Source organism: Salvelinus alpinus, chromosome 29, assembly GCF_045679555.1.
Source record: "Salvelinus alpinus chromosome 29, SLU_Salpinus.1, whole genome shotgun sequence".
NCBI lineage: Eukaryota > Metazoa > Chordata > Actinopteri > Salmoniformes > Salmonidae > Salvelinus > Salvelinus alpinus.
The window spans coordinates 36,289,864-36,312,173 of record NC_092114.1 but is presented as its reverse complement, the minus strand read 5'-3'; the positions used below and the strand labels follow the sequence as shown (position 1 = coordinate 36,312,173).

At 42.9% G+C, this 22,310-nt stretch overlaps 1 protein-coding gene across 1 annotated transcript in view; it reads left to right on the top strand.

Moving 5' to 3' along the window:
* The window catches only part of LOC139558611 (brevican core protein-like), a 32,984-nt gene extending 12,350 nt beyond the window's left edge, over positions 1-20,634 (top strand). The window contains exons 2-14 of the mRNA XM_071373840.1: positions 118-197; positions 893-1,279; positions 1,516-1,690; positions 2,067-2,194; positions 4,280-4,573; positions 6,253-7,857; positions 8,839-9,837; positions 13,343-13,450; positions 14,542-14,700; positions 15,270-15,352; positions 15,507-15,651; positions 15,959-16,141; positions 17,205-20,634. Coding sequence (XP_071229941.1) covers positions 118-197; positions 893-1,279; positions 1,516-1,690; positions 2,067-2,194; positions 4,280-4,573; positions 6,253-7,857; positions 8,839-9,837; positions 13,343-13,450; positions 14,542-14,700; positions 15,270-15,352; positions 15,507-15,651; positions 15,959-16,141; positions 17,205-17,329 — 4,471 coding nt within the window. The 3' untranslated portion in view covers positions 17,330-20,634. The remainder of the gene's footprint in view (positions 1-117; positions 198-892; positions 1,280-1,515; positions 1,691-2,066; positions 2,195-4,279; positions 4,574-6,252; positions 7,858-8,838; positions 9,838-13,342; positions 13,451-14,541; positions 14,701-15,269; positions 15,353-15,506; positions 15,652-15,958; positions 16,142-17,204) is intronic.
* The last annotated feature ends 1,676 nt before the right edge of the window (positions 20,635-22,310 follow it).

Here is a 22,310-nt window from a genome sequence, read left to right as displayed (position 1 = left end):
AAATAATACTGCAACCAATTGACGAAGTAGAAATAGTTTCTTAAATGAGGTGCATATGCCATATGTAATATGTCAATTTTTCCCCCTCATCTCACTCTCACTACCTCTCCTCCACAGACCAGTAAGGTTCCTTCTCCATCTGTGCGCAGTTTGCCATCTGACCCAGGCTTTCCCCGCCCAAACAGGCTCCTCAGAAGGTACAGATCTTCTAATGTGTATTTTGATGGACTATCATTATTTGGGATGACTGCATTGCATTAAAACTTTTATTTTGATTTCAGGTTATTATTTTAAAGGGATACTTCGGGATTTCAGCCTTTATCTACTTCCCCAGAGTCAGATGAACTTGTGGATACCATTTCTATGTCTCTGCTAGCATTAGCGCAAATAGCATGCTAGCTGTTCCTGTAGACTTCTAGTCATTGTGCTAACGTTAGGTAGCGTTGGCTCACGAAACTACCTCTTAACTTCCTTCATACTGGACACAGAGACATAAAATGGTATCACAAAGTATCCCTGTAGCTTTAGCAGCTCTGTGGTCCTCATGAACTGAAATTTAAAGCCTCAGTTGCGGTATAGTAATTGCCGCATAATAGTTGCTGTATTACAATTGTTTGGGATAGAAGATAGTTAATATAAACATGGATTATGTATAATTTATATTTCTATATATTCAACATGTAGCTGATTAAAGCATTTGGCTTTCCACCCACTCCGTAATCATATAATATTTTTGGTGGAAATTATACTCATCCATGGAATATAACCATTGCTGCAGAATTTTGAAGATTGTCCCCGAAATGCATTATTCACCATCACCACTAGAGGTCAATAGCCGGCCACTTACTCAGTCAGCATCATTTACTCACTGTGTCTCTCCTTCCTGACTCAGATGACAACCGACAACTCCAGGTCACCATCTCCAAGGCAACCCCGATCTCCACTGCACAGCTAGGAGGCTCCATCACAATCCCCTGTCTGGTGTCCCTGTCGCCTGGGCCCCCCTCGTCCTCCTCACCCCCCAACCCGCCCCGGGTCAAGTGGAGCGTGTTGCATGATGGGGAGCAGGAGGAGACAGAGATCCTGGTGGCGCGGGGTCAAAGGGTGAAGGTCAACGAGGCCTACAGAGAACGAGCTTCCCTGGTCAACTTTGCAGACTCGCCCGAGGACCTCTCCCTCTGGCTGGGGGAGCTGCGCTCAACAGACACAGGGCACTACCGTTGCGAGGTGCAGCAGGGCCTGGATGACGCCAGCGACTTCACACAGATCAAGGTCAAAGGTAACAGAGGTAGAAGGATTTTTAAGGTTGTAGGAGTTGATGTGAATATTTTTTATTTTTTAAACTTGTCAAACAGGTTTAGAAACTGCGAACAGGTTTAGAAACAACCAGATTTTGCCTTATATGCAACTATTAATATTTTTTCTTTCAGTTTTTACCACATATTGTGTATTTGAGCCTGTCCATATTTCTGTGTGTGTGTATGTTTGTGTTTGTGCACACGTGTGTGCGTGTAGGTGTGGTCTTCCACTACAGACATTCCTCTGGTCGCTATGCATTTTCATTCAGTGAGGCCCAGGGGGTGTGCGAGAGCATTGGGGCACACATCGCCACTCCCGACCAGCTTCTGGCAGCCTATTACGATGGCTATGAGCAGTGTGACGCCGGCTGGCTCGCTGACCAATCTGTCAGGTATCCACAACTTATAATACAAAGACACATTTCTTAAAGGTGCAATACTTTGTTTTGACTAATTCACACGCCTATAGGCTACTGGGGATTTAGAATTTGGCCCACCGTGTGGTATGTAATACTATTTTCTGGCAGACTGTATGTTGAACCGAGTCAGTTTCACTCTAGTCCTGGTGTTAATTAAGCTAGATTTCCTCATGAGCATTATCATGGCTTACATGTGTAAGATAGGGACTCTATTTGGTCCGTGCTCCCAACACACACAACAATTCCCGCTAACAGATTAAAAAACAATGACTGAGGCCCCTCACCTATCAGAGTTAGTCTTTACAACATTTTCTTAGCACAGGAAATACTAACATTTTCTATTCCGCAGATATCCAATCCAAGTTCCCCGGGAAGGTTGCTATGGTGACATGGATGGCCGCCCGGGAGTGAGGAACTATGGGACGCTGGAACCAGAGGAGCTGTTTGATGTGTATTGTTATGTGGAGCATATTGATGGTAAAAAAAACTACTTGTCAATAGCTCCCCATAAAAAGGCAGTGTAAATAGTGACAGTGTGAATAGTTCCCCGTAAAAAGGCAGTGTAAATAGTGACAGTGTGAATAGCTCCCCGTATAAAGGCAGTGTAAATAATGACCGTGTGAATAGCTCCCCGTAAAAAGGCAGTGTAAATAGTGACAGTGTGAATAGCTCCCCGTAAAAAGGCAGTGTAAATAGTGACAGAGTAATTAGCTTCCCGTAAAAAAAGGCAGTGTAAATAGTGACAGTGTGAATAGCTCCCCGTAAAAAGGCAGTGTAAATAGTGACAGTGTAAATAGCTTCCCGTAAATAGCTTCCCATAAAAAAGGCAGTGTAAATAGGGACAGTGTGAATAGCTCCCTGTAAAAAGGCAGTGTAAATAGTGACAGTGTGAATAGCTCCCCGTAAAAAGGCAGTGTAAATAGTGACAGTGTGAATAGCTCCCCGTAAAAAGGCAGTGTAAATAGTGACAGTGTGAATAGCTCCCCGTAAAAAGGCAGTGTAAATAGTGACAGTGTGCATAGCTCCCCGTAAAAAGGCAGTGTAAATAGTTACATTGTAAATAGCTTCCCGTAAAAAAAGGCAGTGTAAATAGTGACAGTGTAAATAGCTCCCCGTAAAAAAGGCAGTGTAAATAGTGACAGTGTGAATAGCTCCCCGTAAAAAGGCAGTGTAAATAGTGACAGTGTAAATAGCTCCCCGTAAAAAGGCAGTGTAAATAGTGACAGTGTGAATAGCTCCCCGTAAAAAGGCAGTGTAAATAGTGACAATGTAAATAGCTTCCCGTAAAAAAGGCAGTGTAAATAGTGACAGTGTGAATAGCTCCCCATAAAAAGGCAGTGTAAATAGTGACAGTGTGAATAGATCCCCGTAAAAGGCAGTGTAAATAGTGACAGTGTATATAGCTTCCTGTAAAAAAGGCAGTGTAAATAGTGACAGTGTGAATAGCTCCCTGTAAAAAGGCAGTGTAAATAGTGACAGTGTGAATAGTTCCCCGTAAAAAGGCAGTGTAAATAGTGACCGTGTGAATAGTTCCCTGTAAAAAGGCAGTGTAAATAGTGACCGTGTGAATAGTTCCCTGTAAAAAGGCAGTGTAAATAGTGACAGTGTGAATAGATCCCCGTAAAAAGGCAGTGTAAATAGTGACAGTGTGAATAAATGTGATTCTACTGAGCAATAACATATGTTTGTAAGTTTGTGTCATTGTGTCAAAAAATAATAAAGGCCAATATGTAATTTTGCCAAGACAGGTGCTTTGTCATTGTATATCATAATGTGTTCTGAAGGCACTCTATAAAATGACTGTGTTGGGTCTCCTTAAAGGGATAGTTCACCCAAATTGCAAAATTACATATTGGTTTTCTTACCCTCCAAACAGTCTCTGAACAAAGTATGACAGCAATCCATGCTTTGATTTAGTTTCCCTGGTACTGTTTCCACATGCTAACCTTTAAGTATTCAGTATTTGTGGCACCATCCGAGTCATGGGACCGATATTAGCATTTTTCACGCATCATATTCAAATAATTTATAAGTGACTTTGTTGAGCTACACAATTTTAGATACTTTCTGATTATTTGGACATGATGTGTGAAAAATGCTAATATCGGTCCCATGACTTTGAATGGGATGTGTGCCACAAATGCTAAAACATGGTAACAGTGCCAGGTAAACTAAACCAAATCATGGATTGCTGTCATACCTTTACCATAGACCACTTACAGGGCAAGGAAACCAATATATAATTTTGTAATTTGGGTGAACTATCCCTTTAAGTTACAGGCATGTAGGGATTTTAGCTAGTGGACAGAGTACACACTTTAGATGAGTCAGATAAGTTGTATTTACACAGCATAGATTTTAGATATTAATAGTACTTTCCCTCCAAGGACAGGTACAATACACATCAAATATTGATGTCAATTTCCCAACCGAGATCTCATTCTCCCATGTGTTCAGCCTTTTGTATTTTTCCAGATACTGCAGGAAAATGAAGGATCTAGGACAATCGTTCGGAATCTAAATCCCATTAGGAGTCTAACACATTACCTTTTTTTTGTGCAGGGGAGGTGTTCCATGGCTCTGCCCCTAAGCAGCTGTCATTGAATGAGGCTTGGGCATACTGTGAGAAGGAAGGGGCAGAGCTGGCTACCACAGGGCAGCTGTATATGGCGTGGAGTGAGGGTCTGGACCGCTGCAACCCTGGCTGGCTGGCTGATGGCAGTGTGCGCTACCCCGTCATCACCCCTAGAGCGCGCTGTGGAGGGCCTCAGGCAGGGGTCAAGACCCTGTATCGCTACAGCAACCAGACAGGATTCCCTGAATCATCCAGCCGCCATGATGTTTACTGTTTCAGAGGTCTGAGTCTTGTACTGGACTAATTAGTAGTTAACCTCTACGGGATCGCCCCCCCCTCCCCTCCTTGAGCTAATGTAGGCTAATGTGATTAGCGTGAGGTTGTAGGTAACAAAATAAATCCCAGGACATAGACATATCTGATATGGGCAGAAAGCTTCAATTCTTGTTAATATAACTGCACTGTCCAATTTATAGTAGCTATTACAGTGAAATAATACCATGCTATTGTTTGAGGAGAGTGCACAATTATGAACTTAAAAATGTAATAAAAAAACAATTAGGCACATTTGGGCAGTCTTCATACAACATTTTGAACAAATATGCAATGGTTCATTGGATCAGTCTAAAGCTTTGCACATATACTGCTGCCATCTAGTGGCCAAAATCTAAATTGTGCCTGGGCTAGAATGATACATTATGGCCTTTCTCTTGCATTTCAAAGATGACAGTAAAAAAAAAAAAAAAAGTTCATTCTTTGTATTATCTTTACCAGATCTAATGTGTTATATTATCCTACATTAAATTCACATTTCCACAAACTTCAAAGTGGTTCCTTTCAAATGGTATCAAGAATATGCATAGTTAGATTTGGGTATGTCATTTTAGGCATTGAAAAAACATAGAAAGAAAGTGTTCGATCCTTAAGAGATTTTAAAAGAGATAGTAAAGTACTTATTTCAGAGGTCTGTTTTGTGCTGGACTAATTACTAGTTAAAAGATCCTTAAGAGTATATTGACGCACCCGTGCATTAAACCTAAGTAACATAATAATAAAATCCCCATCAAAATCCGTCAGTTTAAGCTAGAGATATCCGTTTTTTTGCATGGGCTGCGTCTCAGTCCCTAACAACTGTCTATGTCGGCCTTCCGTATCTGTGGTGGAAGGTGGCCAAGCTACAGTGGTGTTTGTCAGACCATGAGACATCCCGAAAATCGGTCAAAACGGATGTAGCATCTGAACGGTTTGGCCTAAAAAACTGTTATGACCACTCTATGGAAAAGGGAGACCCTCACGAACACGTTTTCTGTTTTGCTTTACGAGGACACGGGTCTCGTCTGAAGGTAACCCATACGTGAACCCATAAGTGTGAAGGTTGTTTTGTGCCTACAAAAATAAGGGTTTAAATATGTGGAAAGAAATTTTAAAAAATTATCCTGAGCTTTCTTATATCTCCTAAATATAGGACATACACTTCAAAACCTTATTTCTTATGGAGTTAATTGTTTTACTATTTTTTGCCATGTTTGAATGTGTTATTCAATGCGTTTCTATGGGCTATAGTCGTAGAGTCCTAATTCAATATTTAATCAAATAATGTAAAACATTTTTTTTTTAAAGATACCTAAATGGGTCCTAAAATTCTAATCAGATATCCATATGATCCATGGTATGACCATCTTCAAATAATTCCATATTCCCCACTAATTTTAGAGGTCTGTTTTGTACTGGCCTAATTAGTAGTTAAAAGAGATAGTACAGTACTTATTTCAGAGGTCTGTTTTTGTACTGGACTAAATAGTTGTAGCATAGATAATATAGTTTTTTTTATTGCAAGATATTTGTTAGATTGCGTGCTTCCATGGATTATTTTGTGTTGTTATGCAGGGAATGTGTTCGTTTAATGAATGGACATAAAACTATCTCACTGAGTCTCCTATCTACTCCCTGTTCTTTTCAGGTAATGGGAACTCTCACACTGAGGCCCCCATGGACTACATGGCTACTGAGCCAGAGGACATCGGACAAGATATTGTTGTTCTTATGAAGCCTGCCGAGGAGCTCCATCTGAGCCTGGATCCAGAGCAAGTGGAGCGAGAGGCCCAGAGTGTCCTGCAATCCCTCCCCGTCTTCCAGTCAGCTCCTGCTCGGGAGGACCTGCAAGGATCTCCCCCTACTTCCATGTCAAGCACAGAGATTCCACTCACCCGTACAGCTTCCACCCAGGACCTCCTCCAGCCTTTTGATGAGACTTCACTTCCTGTAGAAGAACACTACCACTCCCAGCATCCGACTTCACTTCCCAGCACCTCCAGTGAGCCAGACTCCCTTCTCAAAGAAAACTATCACTCCCAGCATCCTACTTCATTACCCAACACCTCCAGTGAGCCAGACTCCCTTCACAAAGAAAACTATCACTCCCAGCATCCTACTTCATTACCCAACACCTCCAGTGAGCCAGACTCCCTTCTCAAAGGAGACTATCCCTCCCAGCATCCTACTTCACTAGCCAGCACCTCCAGTGAGCCAGACTCCCTCCTCAAAGGAGACTATCTCTCCCAGCATTCTACTTCACTACCCAGCACGTCAAGTGAGCCAGACTCCCTTCACGAAGGAGACTATCACTCCCAGCATTCTACTTCACTTCCCAGCACCTCAAGTGAGCCAGACTCCCTTCATGAAGGAGACTATCACTCCCAGCATTCTACTTCACTTCCCAGCACCTCAAGTGAGCCAGACTCCCTTCACGAAGGAGACTATCACTTCCAGAATTCTAGTTCTCTACCCAGCACCTCCAGTGAGCCAGACTCCCTCCTCAAAGGAGACTATCCCTCCCAGCATCCTACTTCACTTCCCAGCACCTCCAGTGTGCCAGACTCCCTCCACGAAGGAGACTATCACTCACAGAATTCTAGTTCTCTACCCAGCACCTCCAGTGTGCCAGACTCCCTTCATGAAGGAGACTATCACTCACAGAATTCTAGTTCACTACCCAGCACCTCCAGTGTGCCAGACTCCCTCCACGAAGACGATTATCACTCCCAGCATCCTACTTCACTACCCAGCACCTCCAGCGTGCCAGACTCCCTCCACGAAAGCAACTCCAGTTTCTACCGGCTCGAACTGGAAACGACCCCAGAATTCCCAGAACCGTCCTACGAGCCACACAGACATTACCAGCCGATGCCAGAGATTAACCCGGAGGAACCTGACTACCAGCAGTCAGGCTCTTCCAAGCACTTCCAGCCAATGCCAGAGACCAACCTGGAGTTGGATCAACTGGAAGCCAACTACAGCACAACAGCAGGTAACCAGAGTCATCGGGAGAATGCACAAGAGACTACCAACATGGCCTTTGACCCCATAGAGAATGCTACCGAGGCACGTGACCACACCGCAGAGAGAAGGCACAAAGAGGCGATCGTGGGAGAACCTGAGGAGACATCCATCTCGACCGAATCCCCGGGAGAGCTTGATCCCCACCCAGTCTGGTCTACACTCTCCCCCCACGGAAGGGCAACCTCAGCGTGGTTGCCCCTGGATGGATCTGGAGATATGTCCCAAGGTATGGCTAATGTGGCAGCCAATTCCTCTTGTACTTTGGGTTATAGCTTTATGATACATGACATTTCATATTTTTTGTATTTTGTATTTATTAGGATCCCCAATTAGTTGTTTCCGAGGCAGTGGCTACTCTTGCTGTGGTCCAAACAGGAATCAACACAGCAAATAAAATACATAATACATAATATACATTTCAAAACATTTACATTACAATTTAGCCATTCAGCAGACGCTCCCATACAGAGCGACCCACAGCTAGTACATTCATAAGATAGCCAGGCGAGACAACCACCATATCACAGTCGTATCCCAACCACGTATCACATACTACATAATACAATGCAAAATACAATACAAAATGCATAAAAATGTATGTGTGTCTCTTCACAGTCCCCGTCGTCCCGTAAGGTGTTCTTTTATCAAATTTTTGAATCTGGTTTGATTTGCTAGCTTGAGTTACCTGGGGTGGCTGAGAGTTCCATTTAGTCATGGCTCTATTTAATACTGTGTGTTTCCTAGCCTAAGTTCTGTACCTGGGGACTGTGAAGAGACCTCTGGTTGCATGTCTTGTGTGATACCGATGAATGTCCGAACTATGTGCCAACTGCTTGAACAGACAGTTCTGTACCTTCAACACAATAGCGATGCAGTCAATCTCTCCTCAACTTTGAGACAGAAGAGATTGACATGCATGTCATTGACATTCGCCCTCTGTGTACATCTAAGTATGATACGTGCTGCTCTGTTCTAGACCAACTGCATCTGCCCATTGCATGAAAACATGCTTGTTATTTTAGAAGCAAGTGTATTTTGATCATACTTGAAAATAGTGTATAAAGTTAAAAATAATAATGTTTTTGATCTTATCGATGTTACTCCTAACTCCTTTTCTCAAAAGTATGTACTTTGTCATTGTAGGGCTGTGTAAAACTTAAGACTTGATAATCATGCAATAATAATGTATATTGTACCTTCTTTACAGAGATAGACCTAGGTGTCCACCAGGGAATGCACACAGACAGATCCCCCACCTCTGAATCCTCTGACTTCACCACTCACATGTCCGCCTCCCCTGGAGCCACCGGCATCCCCAGTGAGCAGCAGACAGGAGTTCTGCATTCAAGCAGCATCTCATCTGGACTGGATCATTCTGAGGAGCTGGGACTGGATGTGTACTCCACAGTAGCTGTGTACTCCACAGTAGGCCATCCACCAGGAACCTTCCAGGGAACTTCCTTCGCTAGGCCGGAAGGCAGCACCAGTCTAGATTTCGAGGGTATCGTCAATCCAGAGAGATTGGAACCTTCAGGAGCAGTGGAGCTGGCACCAGGGGAGTCTGATGAGGAGCACCTGGGGGCTGGAGAGGGCATAGCTACGACTGAGTCTCCAGACCTGTCCACCACCTCCCAGCTGCCTGTCGAGTTTACCACAATGGGCTATCAAACAACGGCCATGTCCAGAATAGAGGTGGATCCCACAACCACGGACCCTGAAGAAGACGGAAGTGGACATGAGCCAGGCACTGATGAACCGTCCCTCGGAGACAAAGTTACAGTCTTCCCCTTTGAGTCGCAAACAACCAGTTGGGATCTGCACCGTACCACCTCTGCACCCCAAGACTCTCAGGACGACCTTGAATACAGCGGGGAATCCGCTTCCTCCTCTTCCCAGACAGAGCTTCCAGACTCCTCAGCAGAACCTGAACTGTTTGGGTCAGACTCCTTGTCCACCTCAAGTACAGATCCCACCGCTGCCACTATGTCCACATCCACCATGTACACATCCACAGAGTGGGCCACACAGACCTGGAGCCCCATCACCTCCACTACACAAAGTCCCCCAGAGCCAGAGAGGGTGACGGCTCTTATGCCCCCTGTGGATCATGGCCGGATGGATCTGGAATTCGGCCTCACCCAGCTGCCAACCCTGCTCATCTTGCCCAATGAGAGAGCTGCTGTGGGCAGTTCCAGGAAGATTTCAGGTAACACTCGAGCCACCCTAACCAGCCTAACCGCCCTCCTCTTGCTGCTCGACACGGCGATGCACTAAACCCCGGCCTCTCCCACCCCAAGCTGCCTTGCTCAATTTTCTGTAAACCGCCACCCTCCCAACGGCTCCCCCCTCTTCGTCTGTCTCACTGTTTGTCTCAGCAGCCCACTCCCCCTCCTCCCCCTCCCTCCCCCCTAAAGAGCACCCTGCTTCTTGTGATGCCCGAGAATTGAGCATTGAGAGATATATGGGACAACCCCCTTTTGACATTTGTCAAACAAACCAGTCTTGCGGTGCATGATGTTTTTTTCACTCAAAGATTGACTTCTGTGAAGTACTGTATTGCCCGGACACACCATTTCTGTGAAAGAGAATTGCGATGCTTGATTGTCTCCCTCTACTCTTCCTGCAAGAGTGAAGTCCAACTTGCACCTTCACCGTCCTGAATGTTTCTGCATTCAAACAGTCAATTTCCTCTTACCGGGGGCCCATATTAGTTTGAGCACATTTCCAAGTGGAAAAAAACAGTGTTATTCAACCGGACAAACATTTGTCCTTGCATTGTAACTCCACTAACTCTGAATGTAACAGCACTGACTCCCAAATGCAACACCACTGACATTTTTGGGGTAACGAATACAGATATTATTGATTTAATAGAGGGACAGTATCCCAATTACAAAAAATCAGCAACTTTTTAAACTAACTCAGCAGCTATTGAGTTAGTATATAGTAGAGAATGTATGGCAAAGAATGTCACTTTTATAACCATAATAAGGGAATATCCGGTTTTCAAGTCTTGTAGATATGTAAATTACATCTATCAAAATATTTGTAATGTTATTTGAGGTAAAAATGTCTGTACTGCCATCAATCTCCCAGTGTAACAGGACGTACCATTTGAAAAATGACAATGACCTCCTAGATGGCGGTCTGATCATAGTTTCTCCCAAATCTTTTAAACATTTGTAATGAGTAAGAGTTGCTAAATGCAAAATGGAAAGTATTGAGGCTGGTTTATTGTTTAATGTTAAAGTATAGTCAGTGTGGCATGATTATTGCCATGTCATCTAATCTAAAATGGGTCTTTGCAGATTGTGATTGTACTGTGATTGTAGATGGAGAGTCTGAAGCAGCATCTCACAAGCACAGCTAACAGCATTGATTATTGTTTAAACATGTGTGCTTTCTCCTCTAAGGAATTAACTCATACAGGATGGCCCAATCCATAAAACCATCAAACTAACAGACCATAAACCAGCCTGTTGGATAACTTGCACAGAATTGTATAAAATGCTACATTTGCCGTCTCATTTTAGTAAATGTGCCTTTTCACAGAGCCGTAACCATTAAAGGTGAAAATCTAAATTAGAGGACATGGCCTTTAATTTTAGGTTTACTTTGTCACTGGTGCTTTACATTCCTGACAGGTTAGGTTAGGTCTCATTTACAACTGCGACCTGGCCAAGATAAAGCAAAGCAGTGCGACAAAAACAACAACACAGAGTTACACATGGGATAAACAAACGTACAGTCAATAACACAATAAAAAAATCTATGTACACTGTGTGCAAATGTAGTAAGGTTAGGGAGGTAAGGCAATAAATAGGCCATAGTGGCGAAATAATTACAATTTAGCATTAACACTGGAGTGATAGATGTGCAGACAATGATGTACAAGTAGAGATAATGGGGTGCAAAAGAGCAACAACAAAAAAATAACAATATGGGGATGAGGTAGTTGGGTGTGCTATTTACAGATGGGCTGTGTACAGGTACAGTGATCGATCGGTAAGCTGCTCTGGCAGCTTCCCTAACCACTGACACAGCATCTGATATTTTTTTATCTCATGGCTAAAATACTGGGTTGGGTAATCTGTTCCTACATCTGTAGTTAAGGACAACTTCTACATCAAACTTTCTCGACACTGAGCTAATGCCAGATGCAGGCTTTGTGAGTGTTGTTATCAACTCAATATGTGAACTTTGGTGCCATCTACTGGCTAATTGCATGCTCATCTAAAGGAAAGGAGAATTCGGAGGTAACTTCTGGGAGATAACTTGTGGAATAGACCACATCCCTATCAAATCAAATTGTATTTGTCACATGCGCCAAATACAAAAAGTGTAGACCTTACTGTGAAATGCTTACTTACAAGCCCTTAACCAACAATGCAGTTCAAGAAATAGAGTTAAGAAAATATTTACTAAATAAACTAAAGTAAAAAAAATTGAATCAAAAGTAACACAAGAAAATTAAATAACAAAAACGAGGCTATATAAAGGGCGAAATGGTACCGAGTCAATGTGTGGGGGACAGGTTAGTCGAGGTAATTTGTACATGTAGGTAGGGGTAAAGTGACACCAGCTGGAATGCGGTTTTAACCAATCAGCATTCCGGATTAGAACCACCTGTTGTATAATGTCAGATTCGTGTGTCCTCTAGTCTGACACATGAGGCAATGTGATACTTTCAGTCAGTATCTTTTTGGTGTTATTTTGGGGATTGGACACATTTTCATACCAAATCGTCTAATGTCTAAGTCTCAGTCGCTCACTTCTGGTTCCAGCCCAGGTTACATTTACAGTAGATTGCAGAAATACCACTAAGGTATGAGGCATCCATAATGTGTCATAGTTCATTTTTACAATTGTCAGCAGTCTTAACACTGTACTTTGGTAATATGTTCTCAGACCAAAATATAACATCTACACAGAGATACCTGCAAAAGTATAACCTATGGAAAACAGCATGAGCGGTTAATTGTAGGTAATCAGTTGCAGATAAAGACAGTAATACTAATTCCCTTGCACTCTATCACATCACCTTCATCATCACAACACTGAAATCATCATCGTAATTGTCAACGTGATAGAAATGCCTTAGTCATCCTTGCCAGAGAGGGCGTAATTATCCTGAGAGTTAATAAGTACTTGCCCTGGTGAATAGTCAGGGAGTCAGTCAAAGTAATGGTGATATCTTCAGCAGACATGACAAGGACTATGTTTTCATTTTTACATTTTTTTATTGAACCTTTATTTAACTAGGCAAGTCAGTAAAGAAGAAATTCTTATTTACAATGACGGCCTACCGGGGAACAGTGGGTTAACTGCCTTGTTCAGTGGCAGAGTTACAGAGTTTGACCTTGTCAGCTTGGGGATTCAATCCAGAAACCTTTCGGTTACTGGCCCAACGCTCTAACCACTAGGCTAGTGAACATCATTCGGGCAGGAGATGAGGCACCTGATTGGGCAGCCTTACAGACCTTCACCAACCTTGCTTTTTCTTTACATCATCTCTTTGTCTTCAACTCTTTTATGATCATACTCATATTCTTTGCTGCAGCTGCCCGCACTGCTTTCTACACACTAGGCTGTAATATCATTGTATTATTTGTTTTACTACAGTACAACTTTATTATTTACCACTATTACTACAGTAGTAGGCTGCATATGATTATCAGAGCTGGCAGGACTGGCCTCTTGCTGTGTTTCAGATGCCTGTCTGGAGGACCCCTGTGCCAACGGCGGCACCTGCATTGAGATGGGCGGGAGCACCAAATGCCTCTGTTTGCCCAGCTATGGAGGTGACCTCTGTCAGATGGGTGAGCTCCTCATTCAGCTGTTACAGTACCTCTATAATTGTAAGAGTGCTATTAAATAGCGTTATACTGCACCAGATGACAGAATACTGGGCGACAGGTAGTCTAGCGGGTTAAGCTCAGGGATTCAACTAGTTGAAAAATATGCCAATGTGCCCTTGAGCAAAGCACTTAACTCTAATTGCTCCTGTAAGTCACTCTGGATAAAGAGCGTCTGCTAAATGACTAAAATGTAATGTAATGCGCCACCACATTCAGTAATAATAATTGTGGGATTGTATGTGCTGGAGCAGATTGTCAGGCTCCGATGAGTGGAGCCACATTCCAGTTATTTTCGTAATAAAGAAGTAATGGGATATATACGGCCAAAACATAAACAAAGTAACAGGTCCTTCATTGTCTTGTTATTAGAAGGTAAGACATTTGTACTAGTCTAGTTTAGTAGTAGACTAGTACAAGTCTATTAATAACTAGTTTTACTATTAACTCAATCAATCAAAATATAAATATTACACACTGTGGCTTTAAGAGACCATTAATCACAAAGACCCACCTTGTTTTGAAGAGGACAATCCAGGAATGGCTGTTCCATCCCTGAGCCCAACTCAAGAAAGGACAAAACCTTTCTTTTGGAACAATTGTCCCCTTCAGTTCAGTCGGACGAAGCCTTTTCTTTGAGACCTGCTTGCTATGCCACCGTGTTCCTGTCACATAGTTTTAGGGATGAGAAAATAGAGATGGAAAGAAGGTGAGATGAGAAGTGTTCTTTAGATGGATGAACCTCATGGATCCATCTGCTCAGGGAATCAGGGAAACTGTCTTCCTGGGTTAGAATCATCTAGTTTCAGAGTCAGGCCAGGATTCAATCAAAGGCCATTTTCCTGACATTGGCGGCGATCATATTCACGTCAACACTGGGCATGTTGGCTCAAGCTTAAACAATTTCCTTCAAAAGTCAAGTGTATTGAACTTGTCGATAATGCATCTTTGATTGAATCCCGGCCAAGGACGGATCTTACCTTTCCCTCTTAATCATTCAAATAAAAATAATGACATCTAGTAAATCTCTCCGTCCCTCCTGTTCTGTCTTTTAGATCTGGAGCAGTGTGGGGTGGGCTGGCAGAAGTTCCACGGGAACTGCTACAAGCACTTCAACCAGCGGCTGAGCTGGGAGGTGGCGGAGCAGCACTGTCGCATGGTGGGGGGCCACCTGGTGTCAATCATGACCCCTGAGGAGCAGGACTTCATTAACAGTACGGTGGGAGCGGTGACAGCGAGCCACCAAACTTCATACTCCACCTTTTCTCTTTCATTGACAGGCAACTCCATCTGTTAGCATAGCGTACCATTTTTACAGCGTATTAATACATTGGAAATACAGCAGCAAGCTCTCAAGGGTTTGTGTGTGCTATTTACTAGCATAGGAAGGCCCATGACCCTGCTGTGCGGAAGTGCTACATGCAAATGCTAATCTGGTTCATTAAAGAGGTAGTTCAGCAAAATGACTAAATAAATTAGATGCACACTTACTTTTAACCAGAGTGACAGACTGTGTACTAAGCCACTGTCACCAACTGCTGACAATAGCATTCATTACCAAACAAACTATGGGAGTGATGGGGGCAGCTTTAGCATGTTCTAAATTACGTGGCCACATTACTTCCAAGTAACTTCATGCCAAGTCAATTGGAAACACAAACCCTGGCAGAGGTGTTGATAGTCGCAGTGGAAGCACAAAGACAAAGGCCTACTGTATAATGTCTTTGAGAAGTGATAGGCCTACTGCTTGAAAAGCAAATAAACTGGCTTATTCTATCCGCAGATAACTATAAGGAGTATCAGTGGACTGGACTGAACGACAAGACCATCGAGGGGGATTTCCGCTGGTCCGATGGTAACCCTTTGGTGAGTCCAGACAGATTGGGTTGACATAGAAAAAGTACTGTGTCAAAACATGTCCACAGGATGACATGCAGCTACAAAGACACAGGAACACAAGACATTAGCTCCCAGGCTTATAAACAACTACAGCTCTGTGTCTCTTACCTTGCTTTCACAGCTCTATGACAACTGGTACAGGGGCCAGCCTGACAGTTACTTCCTGTCTGGAGAGGACTGTGTGGTGATGGTGTGGCATGATGCCGGGCGCTGGAGTGATGTGCCCTGCAACTACCACCTGGCCTACACCTGCAAGAAAGACACCTGTGAGTAATGGACATGATGTTACTACAAGCAAGCACCTATCTACCAGTGCCTCTACATACCTGTAACTACCTCTGTGCAATAGAATATATTGCTACAGTATACAGGCAATAGGTCACAGAGGTAGTTAACTTAGAGGTATGTAGTAGTAGATGTTTAATGCATACATTCAATACAGTCCCAAACTAGTGTAATGCTCAAAACGTAACTGAATGTGTACATTAGGACAAATAATCATTCAACTTTTCATTCATATGTTGTTGATTTAGAAGACATTATCACCTACAGTCTTTGTAACTCCTCCCACAGCTTCATGTGGCCCTCCCCCCAAAGTCCGGAACGCATCTGCGTTTGGCAGAATACGCCAGAGGTACGAGACAGACGCCGTTGTGCGCTACTACTGTGCCCAGGGCTTCCAGCAGAGACAAAACCCTCTGGTCAAGTGCCTGCCAGGTGGCAAGTGGGAGGAGCCCCAGATCCTCTGCATTCCTGGTATGAACAGTTCTATGATCAGCCCACCTCTCTCTAACCCATGACCATGTTCCATTACACGTCTATGATCAGCCCACCTCTCTCTAACCCATGACCATGTTCCATTACACGTCTATGATCAGCCCACCTCTCTCTAACCCATGACCATGTTCCATTACACTTCTATGATCAGCCCACCTCTCTCTAACCCATGACCATGTTCCATTACACTTCTATGATCAGCCCACCTCTCTCTAACCCATGACCATGTTCCATTACACTTCTATGATCAGCCCACCTCTCTCTAACCCATGACCATGTTCCATTACACTTCTATGATCAGCCCACCTCTCTCTAACCCATGACCATGTTCCATTACACTTCTATGATCAGCCCACCTCTCTCTCACCCATGACCATGTTCCATTACACTTCTGATATTGCTAAATATGACTCAAGAACAGTTATTGGGATACAGTTCATCTCCCATGACAGACTGTCAGCAAGAATCTGCCCCACTAAAGAAATACTGAAGAATTGTGATTTAGTTCATCAGTGTCACTGATTCTTTTAAAGGACTAAGGAGATGCTTAAGAGCAGAGACAGGTTTTTTTTTTAACCGGAAAGTTAGTTGTTGTTCTGTAGTGGGGAGTTTCTGATTCTGCTTTAGCTCTGGAGGAAAACATCTGTCTTTGTGTTCAAGGCTGGGATTCTACCAATCGCATTGTCGACAAGCGCACTGCACTTCACTTTTAAAGGTAGTTTACACTTGAGCCAACATCCGCAGTGTTTACTGCGAATGCTATCTACACGACCGTCAGGGAATTGCCTGTAGAAGGCACAATGTCAACTGTCGACAGTGCTGTGCGCTTGTTGAAATGTGCCTTTCAAGTCAAGGCAATGCCATAACAGCAGGCAAAGCCAACCCAGAAAACTAGTGTCTAAATCAGACAATGTTCTCACTCTGGACATTATGTGGGGGGGACAAGATAAATGTATGAAAGGGGTGTACATATGACACTGCCTTTTTATCCAACAGATTTGTCAGAAGTATTTATTTTCAACTTGTTGGGGTTTCCTTTCAGGGGCAGGAAACACAGCACAGGTAGCAGGAGTAACATCACCAACAACAGAAAACCAGGAGCCGACTGAAGAGGAATCACAAACAAAGAAAACACCTCAATACTGGGACATCAAGTGGAACTTTTAAATTCCATACCATGTCCCATTACACTTCAAGAGTTTTCTTTCTTCATTGACCAGAGATCTGAAATGGCTGAACATGTGAAGGCAATATGGTGATCTTGAAAGGAGACAAGGAAAGAGTATTGAGACACAGGGTCAGTTTGGCATTACATTCCTACTCCTCCTCAAAGCACATCGATCTGAATCTGTAGTTGGGATAGCCTGGGCTTTAGTGTCTCTTGCAGCCCTACATAGGATGCCATGAATTGCAATGTTGTGCTAGAATGCGGAACACGGGACATTTTCCGTGAAAAGTCCTTAAGCTTTCCGAAAATCCTGCCACTGACGCATATCTATTATCAGTAACTCCTTGTCCATCCATCCTGATTGTACACTATATATATAAAAGTATATGGACACTCCTTCAAATTAGTGCATTTGGCTATTTCAGCCACACCCATTGTTGACAAGTGTATAAAATCGGGCACACCGCCATGCAATCTCCATAGACAAACATTGGCAGTATAATGGCCTTATTGAAGAGCTCAGTGACTTCCAACGTGGCACCGTCACAGGATACCACCTTTCCAACAAGTCAGTTCGGCAAATTTCTGCCCTGCTAGAGCTGCCCCGGTCAACTGTTAGTGCTGTTATTGTGAAGTGGAAACGTCTAGGACCAAAAACGGATCAGCCACAAAGTGGTAGGCCACACAAGCTCACAAAACGGGACCGCCAAGTGCTGAAGCGCGTACTGCGTAAAAAACGTCAGTCCTTGGTTACCACACTCACTACCGAGTTCCAAACTGCCTCTGGAAGCAACATCAGCACAATAACTGTTCGTCGGGAGCTTAATGAAATGGGTTTCCATGGCTGAGCAGTAGCACACAAGCCAAAGATCACCATGCGCAATGCCAAACGTCAGCTGGAGTGGTTAAAGCTCGCAGCCATTGGACTCTGGAGCAGAGATGTTCGACGAGCAGATGTCCACATACTCTTGGTCATGTAGTGTGTAATGTGTCGCTATCTGTAAAGAAACTGTCTGAACCTAACTTTTCTCCAAACTGGCACCTAACTCCAACTGTGTTAGACAGTGGTAGGATACACGGTAGCTCGTCTTGAGAAAAATTTGGTTCAGATGGTTTTTATAACGATGTCCACACATTGTACAATCCAGAAGGACGGACAAGGAGTAATGGATTATAAATATGCCTTAAGTAGCAGGATGTTTGGAAACCGGTATGCCTAAGAATTTTTCACCAAATATGTCCCGGGCTCCAAATTATAGCGATCTAGGATGCCATTGCATTCAATGTGCGACGTCAACTGTAGGCCCAGGTCAAATCAAAAATCAAATTTATTTTATATAGCCCTTCGTACATCAGCTAATATCTCGAAGTGCTGTACAGAAACCCAGCCTAAAACCCCAAACAGCAAGCAATGCAGGTGTAGAAGCACGGTGGCTAGGAAAAACTCCCTAGGAAGAAACCTAGAGAGGAACCAGGCTAGGGCTTGGTTTTAGTGTTCTGCCACTAGGTTACCAAAATAGCTTACTGAACAAATGTCATGACATTAACTCTGGAAGATACAACATTCAGACAAACAGTAAGAAATTGCAAATATGAACCTAATCATAAACACATGACAAACTACGAGCATTGATACTGTATGTTCCAGGTCTTGGTTGGTTTTAAACAGGCGTCAGCATGCTAACGGTGTCAATCATTGTTTATTGACTATTATTGGCAAATCAGCTTTATAAATCCACCCATCATATTTTAAACAACAGCTGGTCTGTTTGCAATTCCATTCATATTCCATCAGCTAGTGATTACCTGGGGTCTGTTCAGGAGGGAGAATGTTACAGAACGTTCAGATTTTGCTATGTAAATTCACCTAACCTTTGTCGTTTTAGTTCTCCTAACCTTTGCCGTTAGTTCCCCTAACCGCCCATGTAAATTCTCCCTGTAGTTCTCCTTTGTTGTTACAGCGCAACAAGAAACCTGGCCTCAGATAAAGACCTGGAATACTATACGTCCTCCAAGACGTATGATAAGTTACATCACCCAATTCGTATGTTTTGTATGACCGGGTAACACCTATGGCACTGTACGTCCTCTAATTCGAATGATATTGTACGACTGCTATTCCATTTAGAATCTAATGTAACGCATCATACTAAATTGAATCTTAGACTGTCACAGATGTACGTACAGAATAATATGAATTGCCCTGAGACCACATTGGATTGCCTGTAGACTTGGGACTTGGGGACGAATGTAGTTCTATTAATAATATTTCTACCTGCAATGTTTTTGAACTTTTTATCTCACCGAGTACACTCCAGGACGGGTGAGTCATTATTGGGATGTTTGGTTGAGTGTCAGGGAAGACACACAACAGACTCTGTGGTCCATATCCAAACCTGTTCCACGTCACAACCTCTAGGTCCTTTGAGTCCCTTTCATTGAACTAAAAATGACTGTATAGGTGTACACAATATTGTTGGAGCTCTGCCAAGCCTACCAGAGGGCTAGGTGTGGCTATTACCACATTGCTGATACCAATCCAAATATTTCAGATCCACAAGATAACTTGACAAAGTATTTAGAAAAAGAGCAATGGTTGGTTTGGAATTGGAGCAGAAAAATCCCTGTCCTCCTAGGAACCCATATCAACTCTTGAACTCTTGAACTCTTGAACTCAGCATTATTTCCATCTCAACTTTCTCACAACCATAGATAGGCCTTCTTGGACTTTTATCATCAACAGACTTCATATGAAATATGGTGCTAACACCCTTGCCTATGATACATGCATGAAGTACATTTCATTTTTTAAATCATAAAGAATCAAAATGGCACGTTTGTGCAGTAAGATGTTAGAAAACAAAACGACTCCAAACACAGCACGTTTATAAAGCCAATTCCATTATCAAACTAAAATGTACATTTCACACAGTGGTTTATTTATTCACTCTTAACTATTTTGGGGTGAAAAAGGTTAGAGTGAGTAGCCTGCAATTGTTTTTACAAGGGTAACAATGCCTTTACTGTACGTATCAATGATATTGATTAGATTTTGTTTCAAAGTATTGTTGAATTACTGTCCACTCTTCCCTGTGATAGATGCCCTACATTTTACTGATACAGTCCTATGAAAAGCTTTATGTTGTAATAAAGTTTTGTAGAATAAAGCAAGGATTTAATCAGTATTAACCACAAAGCCATCTTCAGAAATATGTTTTGTTTGTTCTTTATTTTCCAATTTTATAAGTATCTTTTACAGTAACACTCTTCCTTTATAAACAAAATAAAATGACGTTAGAACGTTTCTGTGACTGTTTGTGTGCCTGTTTGTGTGCCTGTTTAGTTGATGTGGAGCATCAACTGTTGAGAGATAGTCAGAGGTTCAGGTGCATAAAATTGTGGAATTTATTTAACAGTCCAGGTGATGATGAAGACTGTATCCAGAGGTTGTATTTACACTGAACAAAAATAAAAACGCAACATGTAAAGTGTTGGTCCCATGAAACGAGCTGAAATTCAAGATCCCAGAAATGTCCCATACGCACAAAAAGCTTCTCTTTCATTCTGTCAATTTTGTCCACAAGATAATCCATCCACCTGACAGGTGTGGCATATCAAGAAGCTGATTAAACAGCATGATCATTACGCTGGGGACAAATAAAGGCCACTCCAAAATGTGCAGTTTTGTGTCACAACACAAAGTTGAGGGATTGTGCAATTGGCATGCTGAATGCAAGAATGTACACCAGAGCTGTTGCCAGAGAATTTAATGGTCTCACAACCGCAGACCACGTGTATGGCATCATGTGGGTGAGCGGTTTGCTGATGTCAATGTTGTGAACAGAGTGCCCCATGGTGGGGTTATGGTATGGGCAGGCATAAGCTACGGACAATGAACACAATTACATTTTATTGATGGCAATTTAAATGCACAGAGATACCGTGACGAGATCCTGAGGCCTATATTTGTGCCATTTATCCACCGCCGTCACCTCATGTTTCAGCATGATAATGCACGGTCCCATGTCGCAAGGATCTGTACACAATTCCTGGCAGCTGAAAATGTCCCAGTTCTTCCATGGCCCACATACTCACCAGACATGTCACCCATTGAGCATGATTGAGATGCTCTGGATCGACGTGTACGACATCGTGTTCCTGTTCCTGCCAATATCCAGCAACTTCGCACAGCCACTGAAGAGGAGTGGGACAACATTCCACAGGCCACAATCAACAACCTGATCAACTCTATGTGAAGGAGATGTGTCGCGCTGCATGAGCCAAATGGTCACACTAGATACTGACTGGTTTTCTGATCCACTCCCCTACCTTTTTTGTAAAGGCATCTGTGACCAACAGATGCATATCCGTATTCCCAGTCATGTGAAATCCATAGATTAGGGCCTAATGAATTAATTTCAATTGATTGATTTCCTGATATGAGCTGTAACTCAGTAAAACTTAGAAATTGTTGAATGTACCCTGCTGTTTAATCAGCTTCTTGATATGCCACACCTGTCACGTGGATGGATTATCTTGGCAAAGTAGAAACGCTCACTAACCGGCATGTAAACAAATTTGTGCACAGAATTTGGGAGAAAGAAGCTTTTTGTGTGTATGGATAATGTTGATTGTCTTTTATTTCAGCTCATTGGACCAACACTTTACATGTTGCGTTTATATTTTTGTTCAGTATATAATAATCTGCTTTGACTGGCCGACCAAGATTTCAAAACGGAGATGGTTCTGAACTCTGCAAGTTATCTGTCTCCTGGGCACATGTACATACAACAGTCCTCATATGCTGATTTCTCACATAGATGCACATCTTAAATCGGGTTACGTTACAGACCAGTTAACTAGGCCTTAGACCCCTAGATTTAGCGAGCGTATCAATATCAGCAGGCTAGTTATTGGTTTCGTAACACTTATAGGTAACATCTCGATTTTAGTAATGTGATGATGTGCACTGGGTGAACT